We start from the raw sequence: 27,972 nt of genomic DNA, 5'->3' as shown, positions 1-27,972 counted from the left end.
AACAGTAGATGTGGTTTCTTTGGCTTCACATTTTAGGAGTAAAAGAAAACTGTATCTGCTTTGAACATCCTTAAAGTAAAAGTTTATACTTAATACCAAGAGATGAGAAGATTATTCTGAAACTAAGAAAATTGACTTTCTTCACTAGGATGCACTGCTTTACTCCCCTCCATCCCCCTATTCCCGGAAATGAAATGGAAAAGCAGGTGTACAAAATGACTTGGAAACACAGGGAGTCACATCTCCCAACTTTCTCCTTCATTTCCTTTTCTGATAATATCTGTCAGGTTTTTGGAATTACTATTATGGTGGTTTTATAATACAAATCAGGAAATTTTCTCTCCTGCTCTATTTTCAGAAAAGGTTTTTATATAAAGATTGTTATTATTTCTTCCTTAAATGTCAATTGAAATCACCAGTGAAACCACATGAGCATTTTGATAATTAATTCAATGTAATAGATACAGGGCTATTCAAATTTTGTATCATATTGTGTTAGTTTTAGGTTGTATTTTCAAGGAGTTTGTCTATTTCATCTCAGTTGTCATATTTCTGGCATAGTTGTTTGTAATATCCTGTTATTATTCTTTTAATATATGTAAGAACTCTAGTGATAACTATTCTTTTAGCTCCTCCAATATTTTATAGTTCTTCATTGTTGTTTCTTAACAACAATGGCAAAACTCCACTTTAGAATAACATATGAAAACTAGAAATTAGTTTAAAACAATACTAAATTGTTAGAACAAAACTGAACTTTTTATAATCAATGGTGGGAGAATTCCTGAAATCCCATTAGAAATACCTGTAAAATAATCTCAAGAGACTGGCTCACATGATACAAACCTTACTTATATCAACACTAGGTATAAGGTGGCCTTGATTTTTTTTTTTTTTTTTTGTCTATATAATATGACTACTGTGGGGTGGGGGGAGATGGCAAATGGCACTTCCTTATTGTCATACCCGATAAAGAAAAGGAGAAGTTTAAAAAGCTTATATATTATGTCCTTCTTTAAAAAAAAAAAAAATCAGCAATGGGGTAATCAAGTTCAGGGCAGTCCTGGACAGCTGCCCTGTGACCCATTTCTATTGACCCCTGCTATTCATCACTCTTCCCTAAGATTGAGAGGGCAAGCTCCTAGGGAGTGACCACCACAATAGACAGACACAAGCCAACAGTAATCTGGTTCGAGCAAAAAACCAGATGGCACTGCAATAAATTTACAAATCTGCATTCATAGGGCTGTTAAAACACCCAGAAGCTAAAAGACTCTGAGGGCCCCTGGAGGATCTCCTACTTCCCTGTTTCTAAAGGCCATTTCTCTTTCCAAGAACATTGAGTTCATGCTCTTCACAAAGAGAATAGAGATAAAACCCTTGACAAAGAAGGGAGGGCGAAAAGCCTCATGACCTAATTAATCTCCTGAGCTTGGATCTCAACACTGAATGACAGATATTAGAAAAATCATTTTGGAGCACTGGAGGGAAAAAAAAGGGCTGTTAAATTAAAGTGGCGGGGGTGAAGAGAACCTTCTAAAACAGCAACGGAAAAAACAACACTAAATCTCTTTCATATACTACATAGAACAGATCTTGCTAGTAGAAAATGATTCAATAATGTATGCATTTATTTTTAAAATGAATCAGATTAGTCCCATGTGTGACCTGCTGGTCCATCTGTATGTGCTGGACTTAATAGGCACGATTTTCTCTCTTGCTTCAGTTTGAAGTATGAGAGAGATAAATTTAGTTTAATTTTCAACAGATCAGCCTATCCATTTTCCAAATGGACCATCTGGATCAGCCTATTAAAATTAATTTATAACTTTGCAGAGTGAAAATTCGTTTGTTAGCTTAAATAAAGTTGCCAAAACTTTTTGTCGTGTCATTGTTTTCTGATGGTTGTTCCTGTATAGTGGGCAGTGTTCCCACCTCCCAATTTACTTTATTCAATACTGTTCTATTGACTTAAATAAATTCCAAATAGCTAAAACTGTAACTGTATCAACATCAATTACTGATCATTTGGTTTGTTTGTTTACAAAGCTTCCTGAACTGACTCAATTCCATGTAAAACAATTATTTTATAAAGAAGGAAAAAGTGCCTGTTCAAAAAAAAAAAAGTTAACATATAGCAAATAAAAAATGATTGTGTCTTGATTCTAATATGTTCCCTCTAAATTAGCACTATGAAAAAACAGCAGTCAGAAAGCAGAAGTAGAAACACTCTACCACCAGTCAGGTCTGAGTTTCAAATCACTGACTCACAACAGTCATTTAACCTTGCCAAGCTTCCATTTTCCTCGTCTATAAACTGGAAATCACATCATATCCAACAACTTTACAGGGTTACTATGAGAATTAAGTAAGTATCATGTTGGTTGTGGGTGCTCAACAAATATTAGGTGTCCTCTGTCCTATAATGCCTCAAAATGCAAGTACCTTAAAATTATTTTTACTATTGTTGGTCCTCATCTTATCTAATTTTATATAAAAAATAGATGGCATTTTTATTCTTTGGCAATACTTAAAGAACTTGTTTTTGTTTTCAATTAGTGAGGACGATGTTAGAGGTTGCTATAGGTAGTGAGAAGGAAATTTTTTTTGGCCAGTATTTTAGACATTTTATTTTTTAAAGAAAGAGCACCACAGAATTGAACATTCACAAGTAAAACATGTTACCTTTTGGAGGTAGGGACACAGCAGTGAACAAAAAAATTTTCAAAGAAATCATCGATAGTGGCCTCTACTTCTAGAAAAAGCAAACAAAATATTGCTCAAGCTAACTTAATTACAAGCAGATCTACTTTGGTAATTAACTTTAAAAAAAGTATTAAAAGTCTTAACAGGAAAATAAGATTTAGAGTCAATTATTCTACCGTCTGTACTTAAGAAGTACTTAATTTTTCCTGAACAGGACTCCATTTCTTTGATTTTAACATTAACTACATATAACCAACTGACTATCTTGTACTTTTGCACCTAGGATTTTTTTAAATGATTGGACATAATATTACCTGACAGATAGCTATGGCCAGATCAACTTCAGAGTATAAGACTCTTAACTTAAACTCCAATGTTTAAAGAACGGCAAATCAAGGACTTCCTGTCTGCTGATAGCTTTTGATTTTTTAAGTAAGACTGAATTTCATACCTGTCTAAGTGAATTCTTCTCTGGTATTATCTTCCTAGGGGGTTCACCATTATTACAGTCTTCTCTCTCTGAGGAATTCTGTGAAAGAAAGTAAGCTTTAATTCAGTTCTCATTATTTTCAATCTTATTCTGTGGAAGTAAACTGAATTACATTTCTAATTCTGTAAGCTAGAATGTCATGTATATTTTATGCATTTATTCATTTTAAGATTTATATACATATAGACATACATATATGTATAGGAAAATACATGCCCATGTATATAAAAAAATGTAAGCAGGGATCTGGGTAAAAAATATTTCATCTATGTTAAACATTGCCCAGAAGATCACACCAATTGGAAGTCCAGTTTAATCATCCTTTGACACAAGTTGACACTGGACACAAAGAAGTTCCAGTCCACACTTTTAACAAGTTAAACCACAATAATTAACACTCTTTTAAATAATTAGTTCCCGGCTATTGTATATGTTTGGTTAGTACAAATCTCCAAGTATGGGTCCTAAAAAACAGTTTTTTCTTCTGCTTCTTCTCATATTTGCTTATTGTCAATTAAGTAGCACAACTCTTAACACAAAACAATATTTAATCAGTGGTTTAGGATTAGAGTCCTTTCTTGACACTCTCACCTCAAATAGTAGTTACGAATCTAAAATGTCAATCAGATTTGTATAACTAAGTAGGGTGAAATAATAGTCCCAAGTAAAAAAAAGAGTCCAAAAAGTGCTAAAAATCTGCTAATTGACATAATGTAAACCACTATCTCAAGGTAAATTCAAGAAAAACAAATTATTTATTACTTGAATTCTATTTTCTGCAACTACATTTGCAACATTAATATTTTAAAACTTTAAGTTAATGTATTTATTATATTACATATAGGTGTTACATTCTGACTGGGGAGTTAGCTTATTTTTAGGTCCAGAAATTATACAACCCGTAAGTATTTACCTGAAAATTTTCATGCATGTATGAAATAATAATTATTATATAATCATTACTGTGTCTTAAACCTACATATAAGTTATACTTTTTTGCTTCTATCAGATATTACACTTTTTTTAAAAAAATAGTTTTAGTTATAGACGGACATAATACCTTTATTGTATTTATTTATTTGGTGCTGAGGATCGAACCCAGTGCCTCACGTGTGCTAGGTGAGTGTTCTACCACTGACATTGTGTTCATCTACAACTAAAAAATATTTTTAAAAAGCCCCAGCCCCAGATATTATACTTTTAAAGGTAGTAAAAGATGAAAAATGCACTGTTACCTAAGGCTCTTTCAGAAACTTCACTACTGTGGCTAATATCTGGGTGCTTTGTTCATTGCCTTTAGTTGGCATGACAGATCAGAACCCCAAAATATTTCTTTTGGGCAGAAATCTTTATAAGATTTAACTTGATGATTAAGAGATGCTAAAATTAAGACAAAGAAGAAAAATAGGCTATAAGCAAAGGATCAAAGAAACAAGAACTTCAGAGTTCTAAATTATTACCCTCCTCATTTTGGAAAAGAAAGAAAAGGAATGAGAACTTTTGCCAAAAATTGGGGAAAGGTCCTGGGGTAGTGCTACACACCTATAATCTCAGCAACTCTGGAGGCTGAGGTAGGAGATCTCAAGTACAAGGACAGCCTCAGCAACTGAAAAAGGCCCTAAGCAACTTAGTGAGACTGTGTCACTGGGGATGGGGATGTGGATCTGTGGTAAAGCACTTCTGGGTTCAAACCCTAGTACCAAAATAAAAGGGGAGCAGGGGAGATAGGTGAGTTAATAACAATAAAGCATGACAAATGAGGAAACTAGGTTGTAGTGTTAAAAATAACTCTTAGCCAAGAGGAAAAAGAAAACTCACAAACATTGTGACAGTTTTTTTAGACAGATTAACCAACTTTTTTCTATCATCATGAAAAATTAAACAAAAAATCCAAAGCTGTTGTTACATAACACAGGCAGGGATGTTAAACTGGGCACCAGGGGCAAGGAATAGATATCCTTCTAATACTGAAGAGGAAATGCTGAATGCCAGTGAAAACGGGTAAAGAATTCTAGTCTTGAGAGTAGTGGGAATGATGAAATAGTCATCGTACCAAAGTGGTTGCCTGGGTGGCCCTCAAAGGCTCTCCAACATCATTCAGGAGACCTCAGCAATACAATGATTGCATTCTTATCTATGAGGAAACCCAATAAGAAATGTGCTTAATTGCTCTGGATCAACAAGCTCAATTATATCCAATAAATTCTATTTAAGGATAACTAGATGGTGCAGGCAAGAATCATCATTGTTGAATGTGATGTTGCACATCTGTGAGCCCAGCAACTTGGGAGGCTGAGGTAGGAGTATCACAAGTTCTAGGTGATTGTGGGCAACTTGGTGAGACCCTGTCTCAAAACGAAATTAAGGGTCTGGGGTTGTGCTCATTGGTAGAACACTTGCCTAGCATGTGTGAGGCACTGGGTTCAAAAGGAAGAAAGGAAAGAAAGATATTGTGCTCATCTACAACTAAAAAATATTTTTAAAAAGATGAAATTAAGTCAGGCATGGTGGCACATGCCTGTAATCCCAGCAGCTCGGAGGCTGAGGCAGGAGAATCATGAGTTCAAAGCCAGCCTCAGTAAAAAGCAAGGTGCTAAGCAACTCAGTGATACCCTGTCTCTAAATAAAATACAAAAAAGGGGCTGGGGATGTGGCTCAGTGGTCAAGTGCTCCTGAGTTCAATCCCTGGTGCCAAAAAAAAAAAAAAAAAAAATGAAATTAAAAGGGCTGGGGATTGGGCTGGGGTTGTAGCTCAATGGTAGAGAGCTTGCCTCGAATGTAGAAGGCACTAGGTTTGATCCTCAGCACCACATTAAAAAAATAAATAAATAAAGGTGTTGTGTACATTTACAACTTAAAAAAAAAAAAAAAGAGGCTGGGGGGTGTAACTCAGTGGCAGAACATTTTCCTAGCATGCCCAAGGCCCTGGATTCAATCCCCAGTACTAAAAGGGGCCAGGGCCGGGTGGGATCATGATCATGATCATCATCATCATCATCATCATCATCATCAAGAGATGCAGAAGTCAGCAAGTGAAAATTTGACAAGTTAGCAGGACTGTTGCATTATCTCAAAATATTTCTCTGTAAGATACTTAATATTCACAAAGGTTAAAACAGTAACCTTATAGTGGAAAAATCTTGCAGATACCCCTTAACATTATGTGCCTCTTAAATGACATACTGAGAATAACACATCATTACTTTTGAGATACCCCTTGTCAAAACTACAAAACCTAAATTTACTCATAAGAAAACATCAGACTAACCCAAACTGAAGGCCATACTACAAAATTATCAATCTACTCTGTTCAAAGAAAAAGTAACTGTTCAGATTACAAGAAACCATGACACATGATGATTAATGTTAATTGTGATTTGAGTTTTTCTCTACAAAAAGGACATTATTGGGACAATTAGAAAAATGTGAATAAGGTGTATAAATGGGCTAATAACATTAAATCTGTTAATATTAAATTTCAAATTGTTTTCCCGCTTTTTTAGTTTTGGGTGGACACAATATCTTTATTTTTATATTTATGTGGTGCTGAGGATCGAACCCAGTGTCTCATGAATGCTAGGCGAACACTCTATACTACTTAGCCACAGTCGCAGCCCCTTCCCGCTTCTTCTTAAAAAAATATCCTTATTTATTTTTATGTGGTGCTAAGAAGGACTAAACCCAGTGCCTCATATGTGCTAGACAAGCGCTGTACCAATGAGCCACAACCCCAGTCCTGCTTTCCCACTTCTAAAAATATACATAGGAGCCACGCTTGATAGCACAAGCCTGTAATCCCAGCTACTAGAGAAGCTGAGGCAGGAGGATCACAAGTTCAAGGTCAGTCTGAGTCAGCAAGACCCTGTCTAAAAATAAGATTAAAAAAAAAAAAAAAAAAAAAAAGGTTGGAGATGATCTCAGTGTAGAGCATGCCTGGGTTCAATTTCTAGTACTGGAGGGAAATTTACAAATAGGAAAATTCACTTTTTGATCTATGATTCTGTGAATTTTGACACAAGCATAAAGTTGTCTAACTATACCATACTTAAACTATGAAAGAATAGTTTGAACCCATTTCCCACTGAAAACCACTTTTTTTTTTTTTAAGCTCCTTAATTTGGCCTTTTTCCAGAATGTCATACAGTGTATAACCTGTTGAAACTGGGTTTTTTTTCTTTTCTTTCTTTTACTTACTACAAAATATTGGAGATCTAGTTATGTTGTTACATAAATTAGTATTTCTTTCCCTTTTATTGCCAGGTAATATTCCACTGCATTTGATTTCCTGATTTTGATAATTTGTAGTACAGTTCTTTAAAACTATATCCTTGTTTTTAAAAAACATGCATTAAAACATTTAGGGGTAGAGAAATATTATGTCTGTTAACTCTCAAAAGGTTCAAAAATTATAAGTAAATGGATATATGTGAGATATGCAATTGTGATAATGTGTTGCCATTAGGTGAACTGGTAAAGGATATAAGGGGATTCTTTTTTTACTATTCTTTCACTTTTCTATAAATCTGAAATTATCTCAAAATAAAAATTAAATTAAATAGGTTGAATCTAGAATAAAATATGTGAAGAAACAGGAGGGAGTAGTTAGAAAAGTGAAAAATAAATTTTAGGGGGAAATAAAATTTTATTAAATTAAAACTAACTCAGAAAACTTGACTGCTGAGAAAAACTCATTTCCAATACTTGTAGTGTTTCATAATAGGAAATAATTTGCAGAAAGTGGTGGTAGTTCTGGAGTAACAACATTCTATAAACAGCACCAGTATATTAAAATATTTCTGAAAAAGATTCTCTTAACTTGTTACTTTTTATATTAATTCAAATTTGTTGTTGTTGTTTGTTTTTTGGTACTGAAGATTGAATCCTGGAGCACTTTACTACTGAGCTATATCCCCAACCCTTTTTTGCTAAATTGCTGGGGTTGATCTCGAACTTTTTTGTTGTTGTAGATGGACACAATACCTTTGTTTATTTTTATGTGGTGCCAGAATAGAACCCAGTGCCTCATGCATGCTAGGCAAGTGCTCTACCACTGAGCCACAATCCCAGCCCCACTGGACTTTTTTTTAAAAAACATTTGTTTAGTTGTATATGAACACACGGTATCTTTATTTATTTCTTTGTGGTGCTGAGGATTGAACCCAGCACCTCATCCATGTGAGGAAAGCACTTCACCACTGTGCTACAGCCTCAGCCCCAAGATCTCGAACTTGTGATCCTCCTGCCTCAACACTCCTGAGTCTCTGGGATTATAGATATATGCCAACACTTCCAGCTCAAAAAGTTATTTTTTTTAGTCTAGTTTACTAATTTAGAATTTTTTTTTTAAAGAGAGAGAGAGAGAATTTTTTTAATATTTTATTTTTTAGTTTTTGGCAGACACAACATCTTTGTTTGTATGTGGTGCTGAGGATCAAACCCGGGCCGCACGCATGCCAGGCGAGCATGCTACCGCTTGAGCCACATCCCCAGCCCCACTAATTTAGAATTTAAAAAGGCAGAATAAAAGTCTCACTGGCACCTCTGAATCTAACTTCAAATTGGAAGCTTTCAGGTTGTAACACTGGCAGACATGGGAACAGAGGTTTAGATAGAATAATTAAGAAAATGAAATACTCATGCATAAGATCTCAGGGATGTATTTTGGATGAAATATTCTCAGAAGTTAGCCTGGAATGAATTAAGAAAAAGTAATTGCATTTTAAAAGTATTCAGATAAAAATTTCAAAATCAACACATCCAAATTTAAAGTATTCTTTTGCCATTCTCACCTACTTCTAGGTCAGCTCCTTTTCTTCAGGCTTTTGTTTTTATTCCAGACTTTAAAGTTTTCAGAGTTGGCTTTTAATCAATCTCTTTTTCTTTGAACATTATTCTAACCAATTTCCAGTCTATAAATTTTCCTTTTAATCATTTGTTTTGATATATCTGACCCTAATTTTACATTTCCACTGCCTCCCCTCTTGTCTAGACCCCCAATACCTCTTACCAATGCTATTAGTATTACAACCTTTTGACATTCTTGCCTAAATCTAGATCTGTCATAATCTAAACACTACTGCCAGAATTGTTATTCTAAAAAGATTACTTCATAATGCACCAATAAAAAAAATACAGGAAAAAAAAGGTTACTTTCCAGCTCCAAAACCTTTTTCACCTTCCTGACATCTACAGGACAAACCCAAACAACAATTACTACTACTACTACCTAATACTTTTTTGTGCTGGGAATGGAACCAAGCTTCTCATGCAGTATAACATTCATAATCTGGTGAACCTAACTCTGCATCAAAGTGTCTGCACCATTTACATGACATTCAGCATCATTCACCCAAAAAAGAAGAGCAATTTTCTTATCCTTGTGCTTTTGCTAATTCTGTTCCCTTCAGCCTTATTTCCCAACCTCATCTACTAAAATTCTGGTTCAAGTCAACTAAAATGAGACCTGTTCTGAGAAGCCTATGCTTCCTCCCCATCCCCACCCTCAACCCCTATTTGGAATTTATCTGAATTAACACTTTATTTTGGTATTTACTCTTTGTATGTATCTATCTTTATGTCATACCTTTACATGAACATGTTTTCTACCCCCATTCTGCAGTTCCTTCAAGGGAGGGAGAGTTTCTTTTTTACTGTCATAGCCCAGTAGCTCAAAACAAAATTAGAGAATGTAAATTTTTAAAATGTTTGTTGGACTGAATACTATTGCCAGATTAATTTTTCTTAAACACCACTAAATGTCATGTTGGTCTTTTTTTTTTTCCCGGAAATTTTTTTTAGTGACTTCTTTCTTTGTTTCCATGAAATTAAATACTTAGTTCTAGGCCTGGTTTTCAGGACCTTCCAGAATTTTCTGCCACATCATACAAAGTTATTTCTCTTAACATATATTTCTGCCATAGTTAAGTCTCACAAACATGTGATAGGCTTTTGAAACTTTCAGAGGAGAAGGATCCTTAATTCTAGTCGAGTTCAATTGATGATTATTTACAATGTTAAAATGAGGTTCAACAGTCATATTTTTCCTAAGAAACCAATCACTCCACCTTATTCTATTAGAAATTCCTTAAACATTTTATCTCGGATTCATACAATTTGGCATTAGTTGCGTACATTTTTGCAACATAACTCAACTAATTAATAAGAATGAAAACTTATTTGTAAAAGTCTTATAGCTCCCTCTTCCCGCCAATACATTACATCATATACAGACAACAGATGCTCAATAAATAATTCAAACCTTATACCCACAGTCAACTTAAAAATGTTTTTCATAGCAGAGAAATTTCAGTGATTGCCCAATTACAGTCCTACTGTCCTACTACTTATAGTGCCAGTGTGATCATTTAAAGCAGAAGTTAGCAAGCTCTAGCCTGTGGCATATTTTTGCAAATGAAGTTTTCTTGGCACACAGCCACACCCATTCATTTACCTTTTGTCTATGGCTGCTTTCACACTACAATAGCCCAGTGCTCACAACAGATATCCTACAGTCCACTGGCTCTTTATAGAAAAAGCTTTCCAGTCCTTGATTAAGTAGGAAAAGATCTGTGGATAACCAAAGCAATCTAACTTTTCAGAATTTTGGGTGGGGGGCTTAGGGGGTTGTTTTGGGTACATAAGAAGAAATGAAGATGTGTGGATGGCAACAAAAAGCAGGGTAATAGCTGGGGGAATATTCTCCAAGATCTAGTCTAATGGCTTATTTAACTATTTTCAGTTATCTATTTGAATACACAATTCCTGATAATATGGATAATTAAGAGTTGATTATATAATCAAATGAAAACCTAATTTACCCAGTGATGAAAAGTCAAGCCACTCATAATGACTTATAATAATCTTGCAGTGAGCATCTTGTTCAAGGTTGGATGGTATAACAGAGTCTGAACCTGTTTAAATAGACATCTATTTTAAGTAAAATACTATTTCTAAAACTAGAAGTAACATTTTCCACCTATGCCATTCTTCACTGGGAGAATGCAAAGAACTTTGTGACTGGGATAATCTTATCATTTTAGTAAAGCAGATAATTATAACCTTGATTTTGAACCCATTTTAAAAATGGAATCAATTGCTCATCATCATATAGAATGGCAAGAAAAAAAATCTTGGGACCAATTTCTACCAACTAGTTGCAAACACCATATAGTGAGCTTTACTGATAAGTTAATAACCAGATTAACGCTTTTCTCAACTTGTTATGAGACTTGGAGCCAATTACTGCCTCCAAATACACATGATTTGCAATATTCAAAAATAGTAACAATTATTCCTTTACAAGGTTAAAAGGTAATTTAGCTACCTGAATAAAATCATTCAAATTCTTCAATGAAAGTGGGTGTGTGTACACCACGTGTATGTGTGTACGCACATGCATCTAAACAATTTTAATTAATCCTTCTAGAATACAATGAGAAAATTTAGATTATTTAAGTTCAGAAGCTGACTGAAAAATCCTATTAAAGGACTAGTTTTGGGGAAAATCTAAAGGGTCCTCATGAGGTAATATTCTCTGCATGTTTTCATGCACACTACTTCTCTGACACGTTTATCATTTGACATACTCTATTAAACCACAGCCACATCAAAGCCTCCCTATATACTGCTAAACTTCATCAGATCCACCAGTTAAAGCTTTCAAGGAGTGCTAATTTCTAGTGATATACTAATCCTTGTACAGTGCTAGGAACCAGACAGAATGGAAAGCCCTCACTGGAGCAACCAAACAGGACTTCCATTAGTATTGCTTTACTCCCTGAGACAGAAGTAAAAAACTGCCAAGTCGAATTCTCCCCCTGCTACATTGTCCAACACTAATTATAAAACACTACAGATGCAGCCTTTCTCAAAATGCAAAGGGACTGTGTATATTTGCAAAGAACAACTATTTTTTATGCTTCCAAATTCTTAATCCTGTTTGGAGCTGTCAGTGGGGGTTAATGGAAGCCTTGGATAGGAGAATTCCAATCTGGTTGGCAGATGGATAGGTTGGTTATAGCTGCATAACTATGTCTTGCCTGCAGGCACAATTCAGAACACTGTTAAAGCAATATAAAGTCTCTGTCAAGCTGAACCATTTGGATCAGTAGCAAGGAGAAATAATAATAAAAAAGAAGTTCATTTCTGGGCCTTGTGCATTTATGCTAGTATGCAGAAACTGATTAATTGTCATAGTGTGCTGGTCTTCTATACCTCAGATTTCTACTTCTAGAGTAGATTTTGCATGCTAATATAATCATTCTCCCTCTTGAGACATTAGCAAATAATCAAATGAAAAACAGGATCATAATTTACTGAGATTCGAGCAATTCTCTATGCAAATTTGACTTGTTATTGCTGCTGCCTCGTTAATCTGAATGCCTTTGACAAACTCCTTTGATTTATGAACTCGTGACAACTCCAATGTGTATATATTTTGCTAGATTGACATTATCATTAAGAGTGGGTGGACTGAGCTCACATGAATGGCTGATTTTACTCGCTGGTGTCTGCTGCTCAACAGCTGAGCATCTCCTCCTCACAAAGCCCCTGAGCGGCAGGCTCTTCCCATCTTCCCATCCATTCATCATCTCGATGTTAATTGGCCCAGGCTTTAAGCAAATTTTCAACACGATTTAAAGGCACGATGACACTGATTACTGACCCTCTGCCATACGGTGCCTATTGATTAACCTGACAGAGATGATGAGCTTGAGGGAAGCTAGGTGTGTGGGGACCTCAAGGGGAAAAATATATTGTCTATGCAGGCAAACACTTGTCATTACCTCATGAGCCAGAATTTGCACAGCACACATTCTTAAAACACACTACTGCTTTAACACCTACAGCTAACACAGAAAGTGCTTTCTGTATTCAGAGATATTACAGATATGTCATGTCAAAGCACATGACACATTCAGTATTTAGAAGAACTCCCTAGATAGATGTCTGCCTTTCAACCAATTATGCTTGTGCTAGCTGATGTATATATTTTAGTTTAAATTAGAAGAAAATATTATTGGGTAGCCTGGTAGCGTTGTAACATATCAGAAAACAATAAGAATGGGAGAACAAATTATATTCTTGAAAATAGAGGAATGAAGAAAGGAAGGATTAAAATTATCATCCCAATACTCCTATAACAAGCTGCCATTCCACAATTAAAAGAAGAGAGACTCTTTTAAAAGAGAAAGAAAACATCAGCTGGATTTTACCAATTTTATTTTTGTTCTTTTAATACTGCTACCTGATTCAACTGCTAAACTATTCCCAATACAGAAATTACCAAATAAATATTATTAAATAAAACAATTAATATCTTAAGTCCAACAAACATACCCCTTAAATTGTTGCTTGCCCATATTCAGTAACTGTTGTACAAACTGTTTACTTAGGGAAACTGTGCAGGATCTTCGAAGATAAGCTTCACAAAACCCAAATACTTCATTATTAAGACAAGGAAATATGAAAATTCATAATTAATAGTTACTGATCACATACATTAATAACAAATGAAACCTGCTTTAAGATATTACTAGGTCTGTAAATTTATACAAGCAAAGTCATGCAGTACACCACAGGAATCAGACAAAAACCATCTTTAAATAGGGACAGTTATTATTTAAAACAAAAACAAAAAATATCCTTCCCTCTGGCCACACATATCACCTTGTTTACTTACGAGTCCTGGGGGTACAGCCAATACACAATTTTATACACGGAGATTTTGAAGCAGCACTAACAGTTATTTTAAAGCTAAAATAATAGAAAACTGAACAACAGCCCAGCTGTAGTCCCTATTACAGTGACATGGGCTGTTAATGTAAGAGATCAAATGTTTTTCAAGTCAAACAGCATTGGTGCCTGTTATACTGGAACATGAAGCTTACTCCCTAAAAGCCTGCCTCCTGCTCTTTTAAGATAAACAAGCTCAACTAAGCACTGAGATGCTCTGATAAGAAGGACAGAAAAGATGAACTGCACCAGGGAATGACAAGGCTAGGGAGTGACAAGGCTTGGGCATGACAAGGCAGGGGTAAAAGCAGTATTGCTTTTGTTAATTTCAAGTCATAAAAAAAAACATCAAAATACAACATTTTAATATTTTTCCATTAAAGTCTACCTGCAAGAGAAAGGTGAATTTGCAACAATAAATATAGGAATCCCACTAAAAGAGTTAAAACAGTTATCTGTGTTTTGTGAAGAGGAGAGATTGCACAGCTGTCTGAACATATTCAGCTTTGTGACTTCTTAATCAAAGATTTGAACAACAATTTAGAATGACTCTGAGTATATAAAAGTGTTTGTAATTATGTTAATATGCTCCGAATCAGAAGCAATAGTCTATTGAAACTCTAAAGGTTTTAGCTCTAAATACTTGATTTAAAAATAAAAAACTTCTAATGTATTCTTTCAACTATGGTCAAACTTTTTTTTTTTTTACATTTTATGACATGTATTATTTATTTATTTATTTTACATTTTATTCTGGTTTTACATGATGATGCAGTCACCAAACCACATCTATTTATATGAACATCAAGAATGTTTTTCCCCTTCAAGATGTCATTTATATAAGAAAGATCCTTTGATGCCACAATTTTCTTTGCTGCCCAGTCTAGAAAATATTTCATCCAGGGTTCCTGATATAGTTCTCTGTGAATTAAGAGGCAAACATTTGCTTCTACTAATAAGGACATCTGGTTATTTTTGTAACTCAGAGACATCTGCATTATGTAGATCTTTCAAATTTCTTAAAATCGGCTTGAGAACTATAGAACCCTTAGGATATGTGCCAAAATCTTTTTCCCCCCCCCAATGAATTGTTTCTCCTGTCATCATTGTTCCTGAGGGTTTTTTTTCCCCCTAAATGATTTCTTCACCTTAGATATCTACCTCACTTTGGTATCACCGTTTTATTACAATTCAATAATATCTTGAAAGAAAATCAAGTTTCTTTAACTTGATAAACTGTAATATCTTCTAATGTCTATCATTTCAGAATAAAAATAAAACCATTAAGTACATTTCTGAAAATCAGACTGGGCTAGGTTAAGATTTGTGTTTAGGTTTATATTTCTATTGGAAACTGCCCCTTATTTAATCATTATTTTTTCCTATATTATTAACAAAGTATTATTCTAGTGTCTTGTTATTATCCTGTAGCCTTTTTCCACTAATTATAATCTTATTGTCTTTTCAGGTCTTTAATATTATTACAAATACCATTCCCTTTACCGATTCTTATAAATTTTGGGTTCCCAAGGTTGAAACACATGGCCCAATATGTCTTGAAGTGATGCTTTAATGAACACACACACACAAATCCCAATTTTTCTGCCTAGTTTTCCTCTTAAAATACTAAGCAGACTAACTAGATAGTAAGGATACTTGAGTTTAATTTATGACTTTTGCTTTTACTGTAAATCCTATTTTCTCATTTTCTGCTCATTTCCACTACAGAAATTAAAAAAAAAAAAAGAAAAGAAAAACCTAGAATGAAGGGAAAAAAACTTAAAAAAAAAAAAAAAACAGAAAACTAACATAACTCACTTTGACTACATTCTTCATAGGTCTCTAAGTAACCATACACCAAGGTAGTACTGGCCTAAAAAATTTAAAATTTAAGTGAGAAGACTTCTATTTCCAAGGAGTCAAAGGTCATATACACAGATTCATGTCTTCAATATTTCATTTGTTAATCTTATCAAGCAACAAAATGAAAATAAGACCAAATCAGATTAACTTGGAGTTTTACCAGGAACAGTTTGATAGATTTCTTTGGGAAGATGAGCTAATTTTACTGCCCTGGGGATAAACAATCTTGTAGAATTTCATTGTTGTTTAAAACAATGATCTTTGATGGATAAGAGATTTAAAAAAATTTTTCTTTTTCTTCAATAGAATGGATGTTTTCCCCTACTATAAATGGTTTCTACTTTGAGGATATGTTTGTTTATTTGTTTGTTCTAACAAAATTATTTTTATTAAGCCTATAGTCTCATATTAATGGAATGCTAGAGAATGGCTGTATACCTCTAATTTCCCATTTTGCTAACTATGCAAAATTTTGTTTGCATTTCTGACATTCTACAATTATATTATGCTATCATTACTTTCCAAACCATAGCTGTCTTCAATCTAAAGAATCACAAGGAATCTTCTTTCTCTGAATTATCATATAATCCACCACAATTATCAAAAGCAAGTTCTATCAGTTAGTAGGAATAAAAATTCTTTGAAAATATTAATGATCCTTTGTTGATTAAAGAAAGATAAATGAGAAACATTAATTCAAATGTTTTGAGTTATTCTGCCTTTGATCAGCACCTCAATTTTAATATGGCCATTCAATTTAATTTAATAATCACTTTAGTACTGAAATTTAAACGCTAAAATTGATCAATGTGCTAATTTTAATCCATAATCTTTTAATAAAATCTGTTATTAGGGGGCTGGGGATGTGGCTCAAGCGGTAGCATGCTTGCCTGGCATGCGCAAGGCACTGGGTTCGATCCTCAGCAACCACATAAAAATAGAATAAAGATGTTGTATCCACCGAAAACTAAAAATAAATAAATAAATATTAAAAAATTCTCTCTCTCTAAAAAAAAAATCTGTTATTAGCTATCATCAACAGCATTTTATTGTTTTATGGGAATGAAAAATTGTTTCATTAACTTCAGAGTTTGATAATGGATGACTGGTTTGAAAGATATCAAACATTAATTTTAATACCGTAGTATTTGTTCTTGCAGTACAAAAATTGTAAATTTTGTAATAGCCAACTTTGGAATTGGTTTTCCTGCCAAAATTCTTGCTTATGGAAATCAATGTATATCTTTTGCTCCTACAGGCAAAAGAAGAAATGATTGACTTCAAAATCAGTTGCCTATAACTGACAGCTGTACAAAGGACAATCTGGGTAGTGGTCAGTAAAGAAAGTACAGTCTTTTCTAAATGCCAGTGGTTCCCAACATCTCCTTTTCTTCTGTGTGGAATGAAGTCTGAGAGCACTGACTGGTGGGTCATTCGACTCACAAGGGCCTGGAAAGTTTTCAAGAATAACAGAGGTCATGTAATTGCCAAAAGAGCATTAGCCACTCAATCATAATGGATAATTAAATGACCTACATGATTCCTGAAATAGCTGCTCTATATTTGGTCTATTACTTGCGTCCCTCAAGATAAGCTACTCATCTGGTCTGCCTTGACCTGCAAAGTCCAACCTGTGCCTGAAAACTAGCTGCATGCCGCTATTGCTTTGTAACCCCCACCCCCACCCCAGTAGTCATGCCCCAGACTATGCTTTCAAGAGGACACACATAAAAAAATCAATCTTGTATCCTTTCCCCTATTGTGCTCTCTGGAATACAAATCACATGACTAAAGCCAAGAAAAAAATTAGTAAATTCCTAGTTAGATCTTTGTGAGACAGAAGAAAGAAACCAAGATCTATAGGAAAGGAAAAGTCACAATAATTTTTTAAAAGTTTTGTTCATATGACTTCAAAGAATTTTACATTTGATTATAAATCTAGTCAGGGTTCTATGTTTTCGTTTTTTGTGGGCACCAAGTCATTAAAACTTCAATTGCCTGGACTGCATTTTTGATAGTGAGGGCTATCCTGGTCTAGTTCTTCAGTCCATATACAAAGCAAACTGCCTCTCAACAAGCTGAAATATACATGGCGCCAACTGTTTATATAATAGCAGTAGGACAAGGAGCAAGACTTTCACTTCAAATTTTCATTTCTTTGAATAGTTTAATTCAACAGTCTCACTACATTATTTGATTAGATAATACAACCAAATAGCAGCCAGCTGCATGAAATAGCTAAAATGTACTAGAGAATTTGCTACTTTAAGGGGAAAAGGTTTTTCACCTATGGCCCTAGAGGTAACTGCTCATCCAGCAAACACTACAGAAAGAGGCAAGAGACAAACAACCCAACACAGCCTACAATAATGGCAAGGGACAGGGATGTGAGGGACAAAGGAGTTCACATTTAGAATACCTTGGAGGTTAGTAGATTTTTCCGGTTCCATAGGAAATTACGTAGCTTGAGGCTACCAACTACTTTGATCTCTTACTAGTACATGAATGGCTTATTAAACCTAGAACATATCTGTTTTAGTTAACTTCTGGGCAGGGAGGGGTTAGAGGGGGAGAAGAGAACAAAATGTACTTAAATGCTGAATTTTTTCTCCAGGCTGAATGCCTTTCATCCAATAAGACATTCAAAGCAGTGACCCAGCAAATGGACTGAAAAAGCAATCTTCCGTCCCAGTGCCACATTATCATTCCTATTCAGTATTCTCCATGAGATATCTCAATCAGCTGTGTGTAAGTGACAACGCAGCCCATTGCTGGGTTAATTAAACATTTGACTTTAACACCCTCCCCGTCATTAAGCAAATAAAAACAGATAATTCAAACTGCACTTCATCCTCAGGGTACACAACACACATGTCAAAATTAAGAGAGTCCAAGGCCTCTGGGGAATTCTGCTGGGGCTATAATCAGTTTAAATCTTATCTGGTTTATCAATTATTCTATTGATTAAACCAAAGCGATTATATACAACTCCTCTGCCACATGGGATTGATGTCAGCAGAGCAAGAAAATAACTCCAGGAGGTTCCAAACTGATTTAAAAAGGGACCAACAGACAGACCAATAATAGTCGATTATTACATGCCAGTGATCCATATACTGAAGAGTTGATTCTTAGTTTCAGGCGGGTGAAGTGAACTGTTTCCAATCACTATGTCCTTCCGCTATACCTTACAGTTGGCTTGAGTAAATTTATGTCATGGAAGATCAACATATTTTCTACTGATTTAAACAGAAGCTAGCATGCTCAGTAGTTGAGACATATTTTATAGATACTGACTCTTAGCTCTAACAGAGAGAAATTCAAACAGGGAAAACTAAAATCTTTTTCTTTTCTTACCTATATGCATGTGACCAGTAACACGCAGGTATAAAAGGAATATACTTGAGGGCAAATTCTCCTAAAAATAAAGCTTCATTCTGCCACTCCAGTTCTAAATCACCATACTTCTGAAAAACAGAACCTAAGAAATCACAAAAACCTTACCACAAATACAGTCGAGAAGACTTCTTTTATTAATTCCAAGGGCAAACATCTTCAAAGCTATTAATAATGCTGAAAATATAGAGCTGTATCTTCAAATGAAATGTTGATATTGAAACTGTAAAATATCGAGTTTCTACCAGAAAATTTTAACCACAATTTAGATACCCTCCTGCCCAATTCATCGTGAAATATCTTTCAAGTGTCTAGAACCCTTATCACCTCAAGGCCATGCCCTTCTATATATGAGAAAAACACTAATAAAACCTACTAAGAAAAGTGGAGCGGGGGAGCTTGAGACTACTCCACGTCTGAAATCTGTGTACTCCTAGCCATGTTCTTCAGGAAGGAAATTTGTTCACTGCTATGTTGTGCATTCAACCATAATTTAACTTATCTTCTTCAGATTTTTTTGTTTTCAGGCAGACTAAGTAAGAAACCTACATTAGCATGCTGTATTATACACTCACCACTAGAAATACTGAGGGTGCTATTTGTAATTGTATTCTTTTTAAGAGGTTTGTTCTCTGCAGCTGTTTTCTGCTTGCAGTGTATTTTGTGTAATCAGCACATCATCATAAATACATTGGCTGTTCCCCTGAGGGTAGCTGTCAGTGTTTAATTTACAGAACAACCTGGCCAATGTGAATTTTAACACTACAGCACTATGGCAAGGAGTTACCACACTCTGAGAAAAACAGGTTTCTATGAATTTTTATATCAAGAGCTAGTCCCAGGACAATTTAGGTTCTAGAAATAGACTGCTTAAAGAAGTATTTTATACCTTGTATGCAATAGACTCTTTCCCACTGACAGCCTTAGAAGAAGCCCCAAACCACAAGTAGGCACTACTTGGGGAGACAAGGATTGAAAAAAAATCTATGATCTACCAATAGGAGGCATTGTAACAAATGTTACTCACCCTTCTTTAATCTACATGTAGAGGTATCAGAATCATCACTGCTCCTTTGGAAGTGTAAAGGTAGAAAGGAAAACCATTTAAGAAACAGAGTACTCTAAAATATGTGTAGCAGTCTTTTCAGTTGAGATGAGCTGTAAGTGACATGAACACAAGTATATACTACTTTCCTAGGGCTGCTATTAAACCACATCTCTAGGGAATGAAATCAATAGTAATTAATAATAGTATTTCCCCCCAAATCATATGCATAGTGACTAATACAAAAGTTTTCCAAAAATGGCTAATAAATAACTAAAAGCTACTTGAGAATAGTATCTGAATCTTAATTTATGCCCAATACTTTGTAGTACCTGATACACAGAAGGTACTCTGTACATGATTGAATAGAGGTGTAGTTAGTTTTCAAAAGCCATGTTATTTGCAAAGCTTCAGATCTATGTGATGTCAAAAGCATTTTCTAACTCAGTAATATGTCCTTAAGGCTGATATAAAAAGTGCATATAATTTGAATAAAAGCTATTTGTACAAGAGACCTAAAAAGTTAATCTTACAATAAAAAATAAATTCAGCCAAAATATTGGCATATTCAAATAGTAAAGATCACAAAAAATTACAACTTCTATACTTTATACTTGTTTCTTTCATGTAATAAAATTGAGAGAGATAATTTTAAATGCTCAGCCAGGCAACCAACAGCACTTTTCTATTATTGAATGATAGTATATGCATTCTATAAATCAAGCATTTTATACGCGCGCGCGCACACACACACACACACACACATATATATATACATACATACATACATACATATATACATATGTATTTTTCTGTTAAGGCTATTTTGCAAGTTAAAATACCTAAAATTAAAATGAAAGAAAATATAGTTCATGTGATTTGTCCTCAGTGTATTTGCTTTTAGTAAATTATATAGAATTATATGTTCATATGTTTTAAAAAATCAATAAATTGTAACTAACACTCAAAATAGAACTATCTATGTTCCAGCTATACCATTCCTTGGTATTTATTCAAAAGAATTAAAGTCAGCATACTTTAGAGATATATGTGCACCCAAGTTTATCACAGCACAATTCACAATAGCCAAGTTACAGAATCAACCTAGGTATCCATCAATTGATGAATTAATAAAAGAAGTTTTATTCAGCCACAAGGAAGAACAAAATTGTGTCATTTGTAGGAAAATGGATAGAACTAGAAAGCATCCATGTCAAGTGGAATAAGCCAGACTCATAAAGACAGTATTGTATGTTTTCTCTCATATATAAAAGCCAGTGGAAAAAGGAGAAAAACAAAACAAAAAAGGGGATGTCATGAAAGCAGAAAGGAGACCAACAAGGTGGAGGAGAAAACAGAGAGGGAGGAGAGGCAGGTAAGGAGAGTTACTGAGGAGTAAAATTAATCAAACAATGTTATAGGCGGGTACCAATACAATACAATGAAATCTGCCATTCTGCATAATTAATATGCACCAATAAAGAAATTGTGATTAAGAGATTCTTTTTGTTAAAAAAAAAAAGGAACAAACTTACCTAGTTTATTTTGGAGGTTTTCAAACTTGTGCAAATTTGTAGTAAAACTAAAAGTTCCAACTATTAAAACAGAAATAGAACTCACTCTGATACTGTCATCATTAAATTTTTTTTCTGTAACAATTTTTCATCTTATGTAAGCAAAATTAAATACATAACAAAATCTCATAATGCTTTTAAAATTGACTGACCTCAATTTCTGACAACCAAAAAGAGGGTCTATTTAAGAATTCATTCTTTGTATAATGCTAAGACATTTCAAAAATGCAATTGCTTTTTACATTTATGTTACATTAAAGGCACAATGAGAAAGAATTATTATACCCATTATTAATTTTAATTTTTTAGCTAATAAAGATTAGAAATTTTTAATTTGGTTTAATATATGCAACTTAGTACTTAATATTTCATTAAAAACTTTATGCTTAATAAAACATATCATTTTTCATGAAGAAGTTAATCACAATCTTTCCTTTTCAATTTAAAAATCACAAAAATGTACCCTAGGACCATTTGAGCTACTGTGGACGGGGTTAGACTGAGGTCATACTAGATCAGATGACTGCATTCTCCTCCCTAGAGACCATGTAGTAGTTCCATAGGCTGCCATTAGATAGCAGCATAGTACACACCATCAGTCATGTCTCTCACAATCTTTCCTGTTAAGGTTGGAATTATCTGTTTTACACACACACACACACTCTCTCTCTCTCTCTCTCTCTCTCTCTCTCTCTCTCTCTCTCTCTAATTCAATTAGTGCAGTCGGCAACTCCAGAAAAGAGTAATTCAATTAGTGCATTGTGGAGCTCTACAATACCTCTAAGCAGATGTTCACCATCTTCAGGAACTGGAGCTAGGTTTAAAATACCTATACCACTCAGATATTCTACTACATCATGTCATTTGTCAAAGTGCTTACCTATGCCTTTTTGGCAAAAAAAGAAAAAAAAAAATCAGGAAACAAACACAGGCTATGTTTCTAGAAATTTTTCTATCACCCAAATCAAAGACGTATGTGCAGTATTAAATTATATTATCCATGGGCTGGGGTTGTGGCCCAGAGGTAGAGCGCTTGCCTACATGCATGAGGCACTGGGTTCAATCCTCAGCACTACCTAAAAATAAAGATATTGTGTCCACCTATAACTAAAAAATAAATATTTTTTTAAAACTTACATTATCCAAATGATGTTCCAAATAAAATGCATCTATCTACACTGTGTTCTATATTATCATATAATTTTTACACACTAGCATATTGCACTTTCTTTTTTTGGGGGGGGGAGGGGCACAGTCGTAGGGATGGAAAACCAGGACCTCATGTAATGTTCCACCACTGAGCTACAGCCCCAGCCCTTACTATATACTTTTTGTGGCACTATTCCTACTTATGCAGGCCACACTATAATAAGGACAATGTCAAGGTGGGATACACTTACAAGGACAGACACTCAGAATGATATCAACCAAAAAAGAAAGTTACAAAAATAGCATTCTTGATATTTTCCAAAGAAACACTAACAGAACCAGAAACACCTACCCTGTAATAAGATATAAGCAACATGATACATAAATACAATTGTCTCTCCATGTCCACAGAAGATTGGTTATGAAACAAACCCCCTCCCCCTCCAGCAGATATAAAAATCTTCAGATGGTCAAGTATCTTGTATTAAATGGCATAGCATTTGTATATAACCTACGTTATCCCCCATATATATTTTTAAGACAATGGAAATCAAATTTATTCTTCCAGGATTCACACTGGTTTGTCAACACTAAGTCAAGCACCTAAATAAAAGAAAGCTTCCCATATACTTTAAACCATCTCTAGATTACTTATAATACATAATTCACTCCATTTTTGTATGATGCATCAAAATGCATTCTGCTGTCTTGTGTAATTTAGTATAATTTTATAGTTACTAGCATTCCATTTATAGTAATATATTTAATATTGCTCAATATTAAATAATTGTTTATGGAATAAAGACAAGAAAAAAAGAAGCCTGTGCATGTTCAGTACACATGTAACCATCAGAGGCTTAACTACATTTCAAATTTGTAACTATATCCCCAAAAGGGGAACCCAAGGATAAGGAAGGTCAACTGTACATGAAAAAGAGAACAATCACTCTATATTGCTACAAAAGGTAGAGTTAGAACTAGTGGGTGAATAAAGTTTAGTTCCTTCTTGAGGGAAAATTTTCCAATTGAACCAACAAAGAATAAAATGAAATGCCTCAAGAAGTTCAGCTCTCTAGTAATGTTGGTGATCAAGTACAGATGGGATGACTTCCACTAACACTTTATAAAGGATTCCTGTGTTATGAAATTTATGTTACTAGATTATTCTGAGATGTCCCTTCCAAAGCTGAGATTCTATGGTTCTATGAATACATTGATTTTTTGCTCATGAGACAAAGCTAGAGTTTAAGTAATAAAGCGAATCACTATAACGGAGGCCTGCCTCACAGTCTCTGGGCTTTTATATAGTTGTACCTCTATAATAACATACCAGGGGAAGAAGAAATTTTGTACAGTTTTACAGTACTAGATTTAGGAGATTCCATAAATTGCATATTTGTCTCATTCCTTAGATAGATAAACTCATGCATCCCTCTTATTCTTACAAGACTGAAAAGAGTGGCTTGTTTTCATTTATCCTGTAGAAATCAGTCAATGAAAAATCAATTTCTAGAAGAATGAGTTTTGAAAACTCCTCCACACAGACAACACAGTGGGTTCTCAGAGTTTATCTGCAAATACGCATCAATATTTTCGCTTTAAAACTATAGAGCAATACTTAAAAACAACAGCAACTAATTCTTAATATCCTTCCTTTTGGTCTTACTTTCTTTGTTTTTAAAAATTTTTTTTAGTTGTAGATGGACACAATATCTTTATTTATTTTATTTTTATGTGGTGCTGAGGATCCAACTCAGTGCTTCACACATGGGAGGCAGGCGTTCTACCACTGAGCCCCAGCTCTTGGTCTTATTTTCTAAGCGCTCAATTTTTAAGGTCATAATTCTGGATACAAGGGAGCAGTATTTACAAATACTATCTATCTCTTCTCTTTCCAACATAACCTTAAAGGAAGATTTAAGAAATGTCAAGAATGACTGAACCATTTTTTCAGTGCACTTCACTATGTATTCATAACAGACAATAGTTCTTGCCTTTCTCATTTGAAGAAGAGAGGGCTAAACTAAATAATTGTCCTTTAAAACCACTAATAAAAAAAAAGACATACCTTGGACACAAATATTTTTCCATACTTTGGAAGAATTACAAAAGGTCACGCAGTAGAGTAGAGGAAAGTAAATTGGGAGGGAAAAAGAAAAGGGAAGTAATGGAGACTTAAATAGATCAAATTATATTCCATGCTTTTGTGTCAAAATGAAGCCAGGTGTGATGGTACACACCTGTAATCCCAGCAGCTCAGGAGGATGAGGGAGGATTGTTAGTTCAGAGCCAGCAGCAACTTAGTGAGGTCCTAAAGCAACTCAAGGAGACCAAGTCTCTAAATTAAAGAATAAAAAAAGGTTGGGGATGGGGGATGTGGCTCACTAGTTAAGCACCACTGGGTTCAATCTCTGGTACACACACACACACACACACACATACACAAAAAGAAATCCTAATGTTATGTTCAGCTAAAAAGAACTCCCCCACACACACACAAAAAAAATTGACTTGTAAATTCTATTCTACCCAAATGAAGACAAAGGGACTATATCTATCAATAGTGTTGGGTTCATTGGGGAAAAAAAAAAATTGTTGTTTTGAGATATATTGCAACTTAAACAATAGAAACCTCATTCTATTACTAGAAAATATGTTCTAAGAAATAAGTGGTGGCTTTTACAACAAAGATTTTCTGTGCATGAATCATTAAGTTGGACTGATACAAGCATAATGGTTCTTCCATATTACCTATTCATGAACCTTACTATAAATACAAAATGTGCTGGGCACAGTGGTGCACACCTGTAATCCTGAGACAGAAGCATTGCAAGTTCAAAGCCTGCCTCGGCAATTTAGCAAGAATCTCAGCAACTTAGCAAGACCTGTATCAAATTTGAAAATAATGAAAAAGAACCAGGGATGTAGCTCAGTGATAAAGTGCCCCTGGGCTCACCCCAATACCAAAACTAAATAATACAAAATTTGCACATTTTTTAAACATTACTATTTTAGTCTTTCATAATTTGACCACTTGTCAAAGACACTGGATAATTAGATCAATAAATAAAATAGCTAGGTTAAATTACCAACAATACTGCATATAGTAGGCTATCAGTTTAACAAATCAGGTCATTGCATCTCCCATCTTTACCCACTACAGCTTTCATAACTTCCTGCCCCCACAAAAGCAGAATTGGGAACTTATGGGGATTCTCTCTTCAATAGGGATTCCATAAACCTCAATATTAAAGTAGTAACCCAACTTTAATCTCCTTTGCCCACACCTCACAGCCTGCATTTATGTTCCAGTGTTAAGTTTATTTGGCTCTATTGGCTCCACTCCTCTTTAACATTGTCCCTTTTTCATGCATTTAAGGCAACTACTCCCAACCCTATCAATGAAAGCAGACACTCGGGGAAGAAAGGAATGAACTGCAAACACCTCAAACAAGAAAGGTTGCTTAAAAAACCAAGTGTCACATTCTGACAGTTCAATATTTCATAGCCTATACAAGGAATGTGCAACGACACTGCAACTTTAAATCTTTTCCTCTATGTCAGTCTCTCTTTCTCTCATTGTAATGCCAAAGGGAACAGCAATCAGAGTGGAGATGTTCAACGTGATAGAGGTCAGGACACCATCGGATCAACGTACCAGAAACACGACCTTGTTTATTTTTTTTTCCACAGTATTATTGTTTACAGGGTGCTTTGCTCGTGTACCTTGTGGTTCTTAGCTAAAAGATGAAATTACAGCCCAGGATGAAGCGCTCAGGCACACATCCAATTTGTGTTTCCATCTCAGAAAACAAAAAGCTTCTAAGGCCCTCAGGCTGCCATTCAAACTTGGAGGCTGACATTTTTAACAGCATGAACCAGAGACTGGCAGAGAGAATGATCTAATGCATTTCTGACTTGTCAATCAAAGATCTCACCTCTGCTGTCTTGTAAACAGTTGGGGGCCATCTAACTACATTCATAAACCTAGGGAGAGCTTACTGCCAGCTGGGGTGCTGGAGCCTCATGCTCTGGCTTCTATTCACCAAAATCATGATTCAGTTTTATAATCTCACTGTAAATAGTCCATAGGCACATTTCCAGTACCGTTGGAACAGAACCAGAGTAGGGAATACAAAAGAGATTTTGGTCAAATTCTGTGTTATTTTCAAGCTGTTGGAATCCTGTACCCATTTTATCCTCATTTTGCCAATTCCCCTCAAAAGACTGTACAATGCTGAAGTTGAAGTGCTTAAAAAACAAACAAACAAACAAAAAAAAAAACACAATGACCTGCCAATTTAAAAATCTAGGGGAAATATACTATACTAACATTATATTAGAAATTTCCCTTATCCCTTATGGTTTATTACTAGTGAAGAAATTGGTACTCTCCAAAACAATAGTTCATGTACAAACTACAATGACCAACAGCAACTCTAAGTGTGACACCACACACACACACACACACACACACACACACACACACACACGGGGTTCACCCCCACCTTCTGGTACTGGGAATTAAACTAAACCCAGGGGCACTTAACCACTGAATCACATCCCTGGCCCTTTTACCTTTTATTTTGAGGCAGCATCTCACACTAAGTTGCTCAGGACCTCTTTGAGTTGTGGAGGCTGGCTTTGAACTTGCAATCCTCCTACCTCAACCTTTGGAGCCACTGGAGTTACAGGTGTGTGCCGCTGCACCAGGCAGTAATTATATTTAATAAAGCTAATCATATGCTTACTCAAATATAAAAACTTGTAGTGTTTATACACAAAAGCTTTATATTTACTAGTTTAAAACTAATGTGTGTGTGGAGGGCATATGACACGAAAAAGTGTGATTACTTATCCCTCTACTCTTTCTCTTCTGTTTATGGCTATCCAGTCTAACACACCAAAAAATTAGATCCAGTCAGGTTAAGACTTGAACTTGCTCATGGATCATGTATGCAAATGAATACTTCATGATAATTTTACAAGGCATGGAATTCCAACTTAATTCATAC

General features: G+C 34.8%; 1 protein-coding gene across 16 annotated transcripts in view; it reads right to left on the bottom strand.

The window, feature by feature from the left end:
- Btrc (beta-transducin repeat containing E3 ubiquitin protein ligase) overlaps positions 1-27,972 on the bottom strand; it is a 186,818-nt gene that overhangs the window by 80,408 nt on the left and 78,438 nt on the right. For 10 of the 16 annotated variants that reach the window (XM_046450111.2, XM_058581238.1, XM_046450114.2 and 7 more), the window contains one exon: positions 3,158-3,235. The exons of 2 other annotated variants lie outside the window; for them this stretch is intronic. In XM_046450111.2, the coding sequence (XP_046306067.1) occupies positions 3,158-3,235 (78 nt within the window). Of the gene's footprint in view, positions 1-2,685; positions 2,756-3,157; positions 3,236-19,150; positions 19,168-27,972 lie in introns of those variants that run through there. 4 more of the 16 variants (XM_058581239.1, XM_058581241.1, XM_058581244.1 and 1 more) reach the window with 2 other exon arrangements.

Source organism: Marmota monax, unplaced genomic scaffold, assembly GCF_021218885.2.
Source record: "Marmota monax isolate L192 unplaced genomic scaffold, Marmota_monax_Labrador192_F-V1.1 WCK01_AAM20220418_F8-fsc00004, whole genome shotgun sequence".
Taxonomy (NCBI): domain Eukaryota; kingdom Metazoa; phylum Chordata; class Mammalia; order Rodentia; family Sciuridae; genus Marmota; species Marmota monax.
The sequence above is the reverse complement of the archived record's forward strand: the minus strand, read 5'-3'. Positions and strand labels throughout refer to the sequence as shown.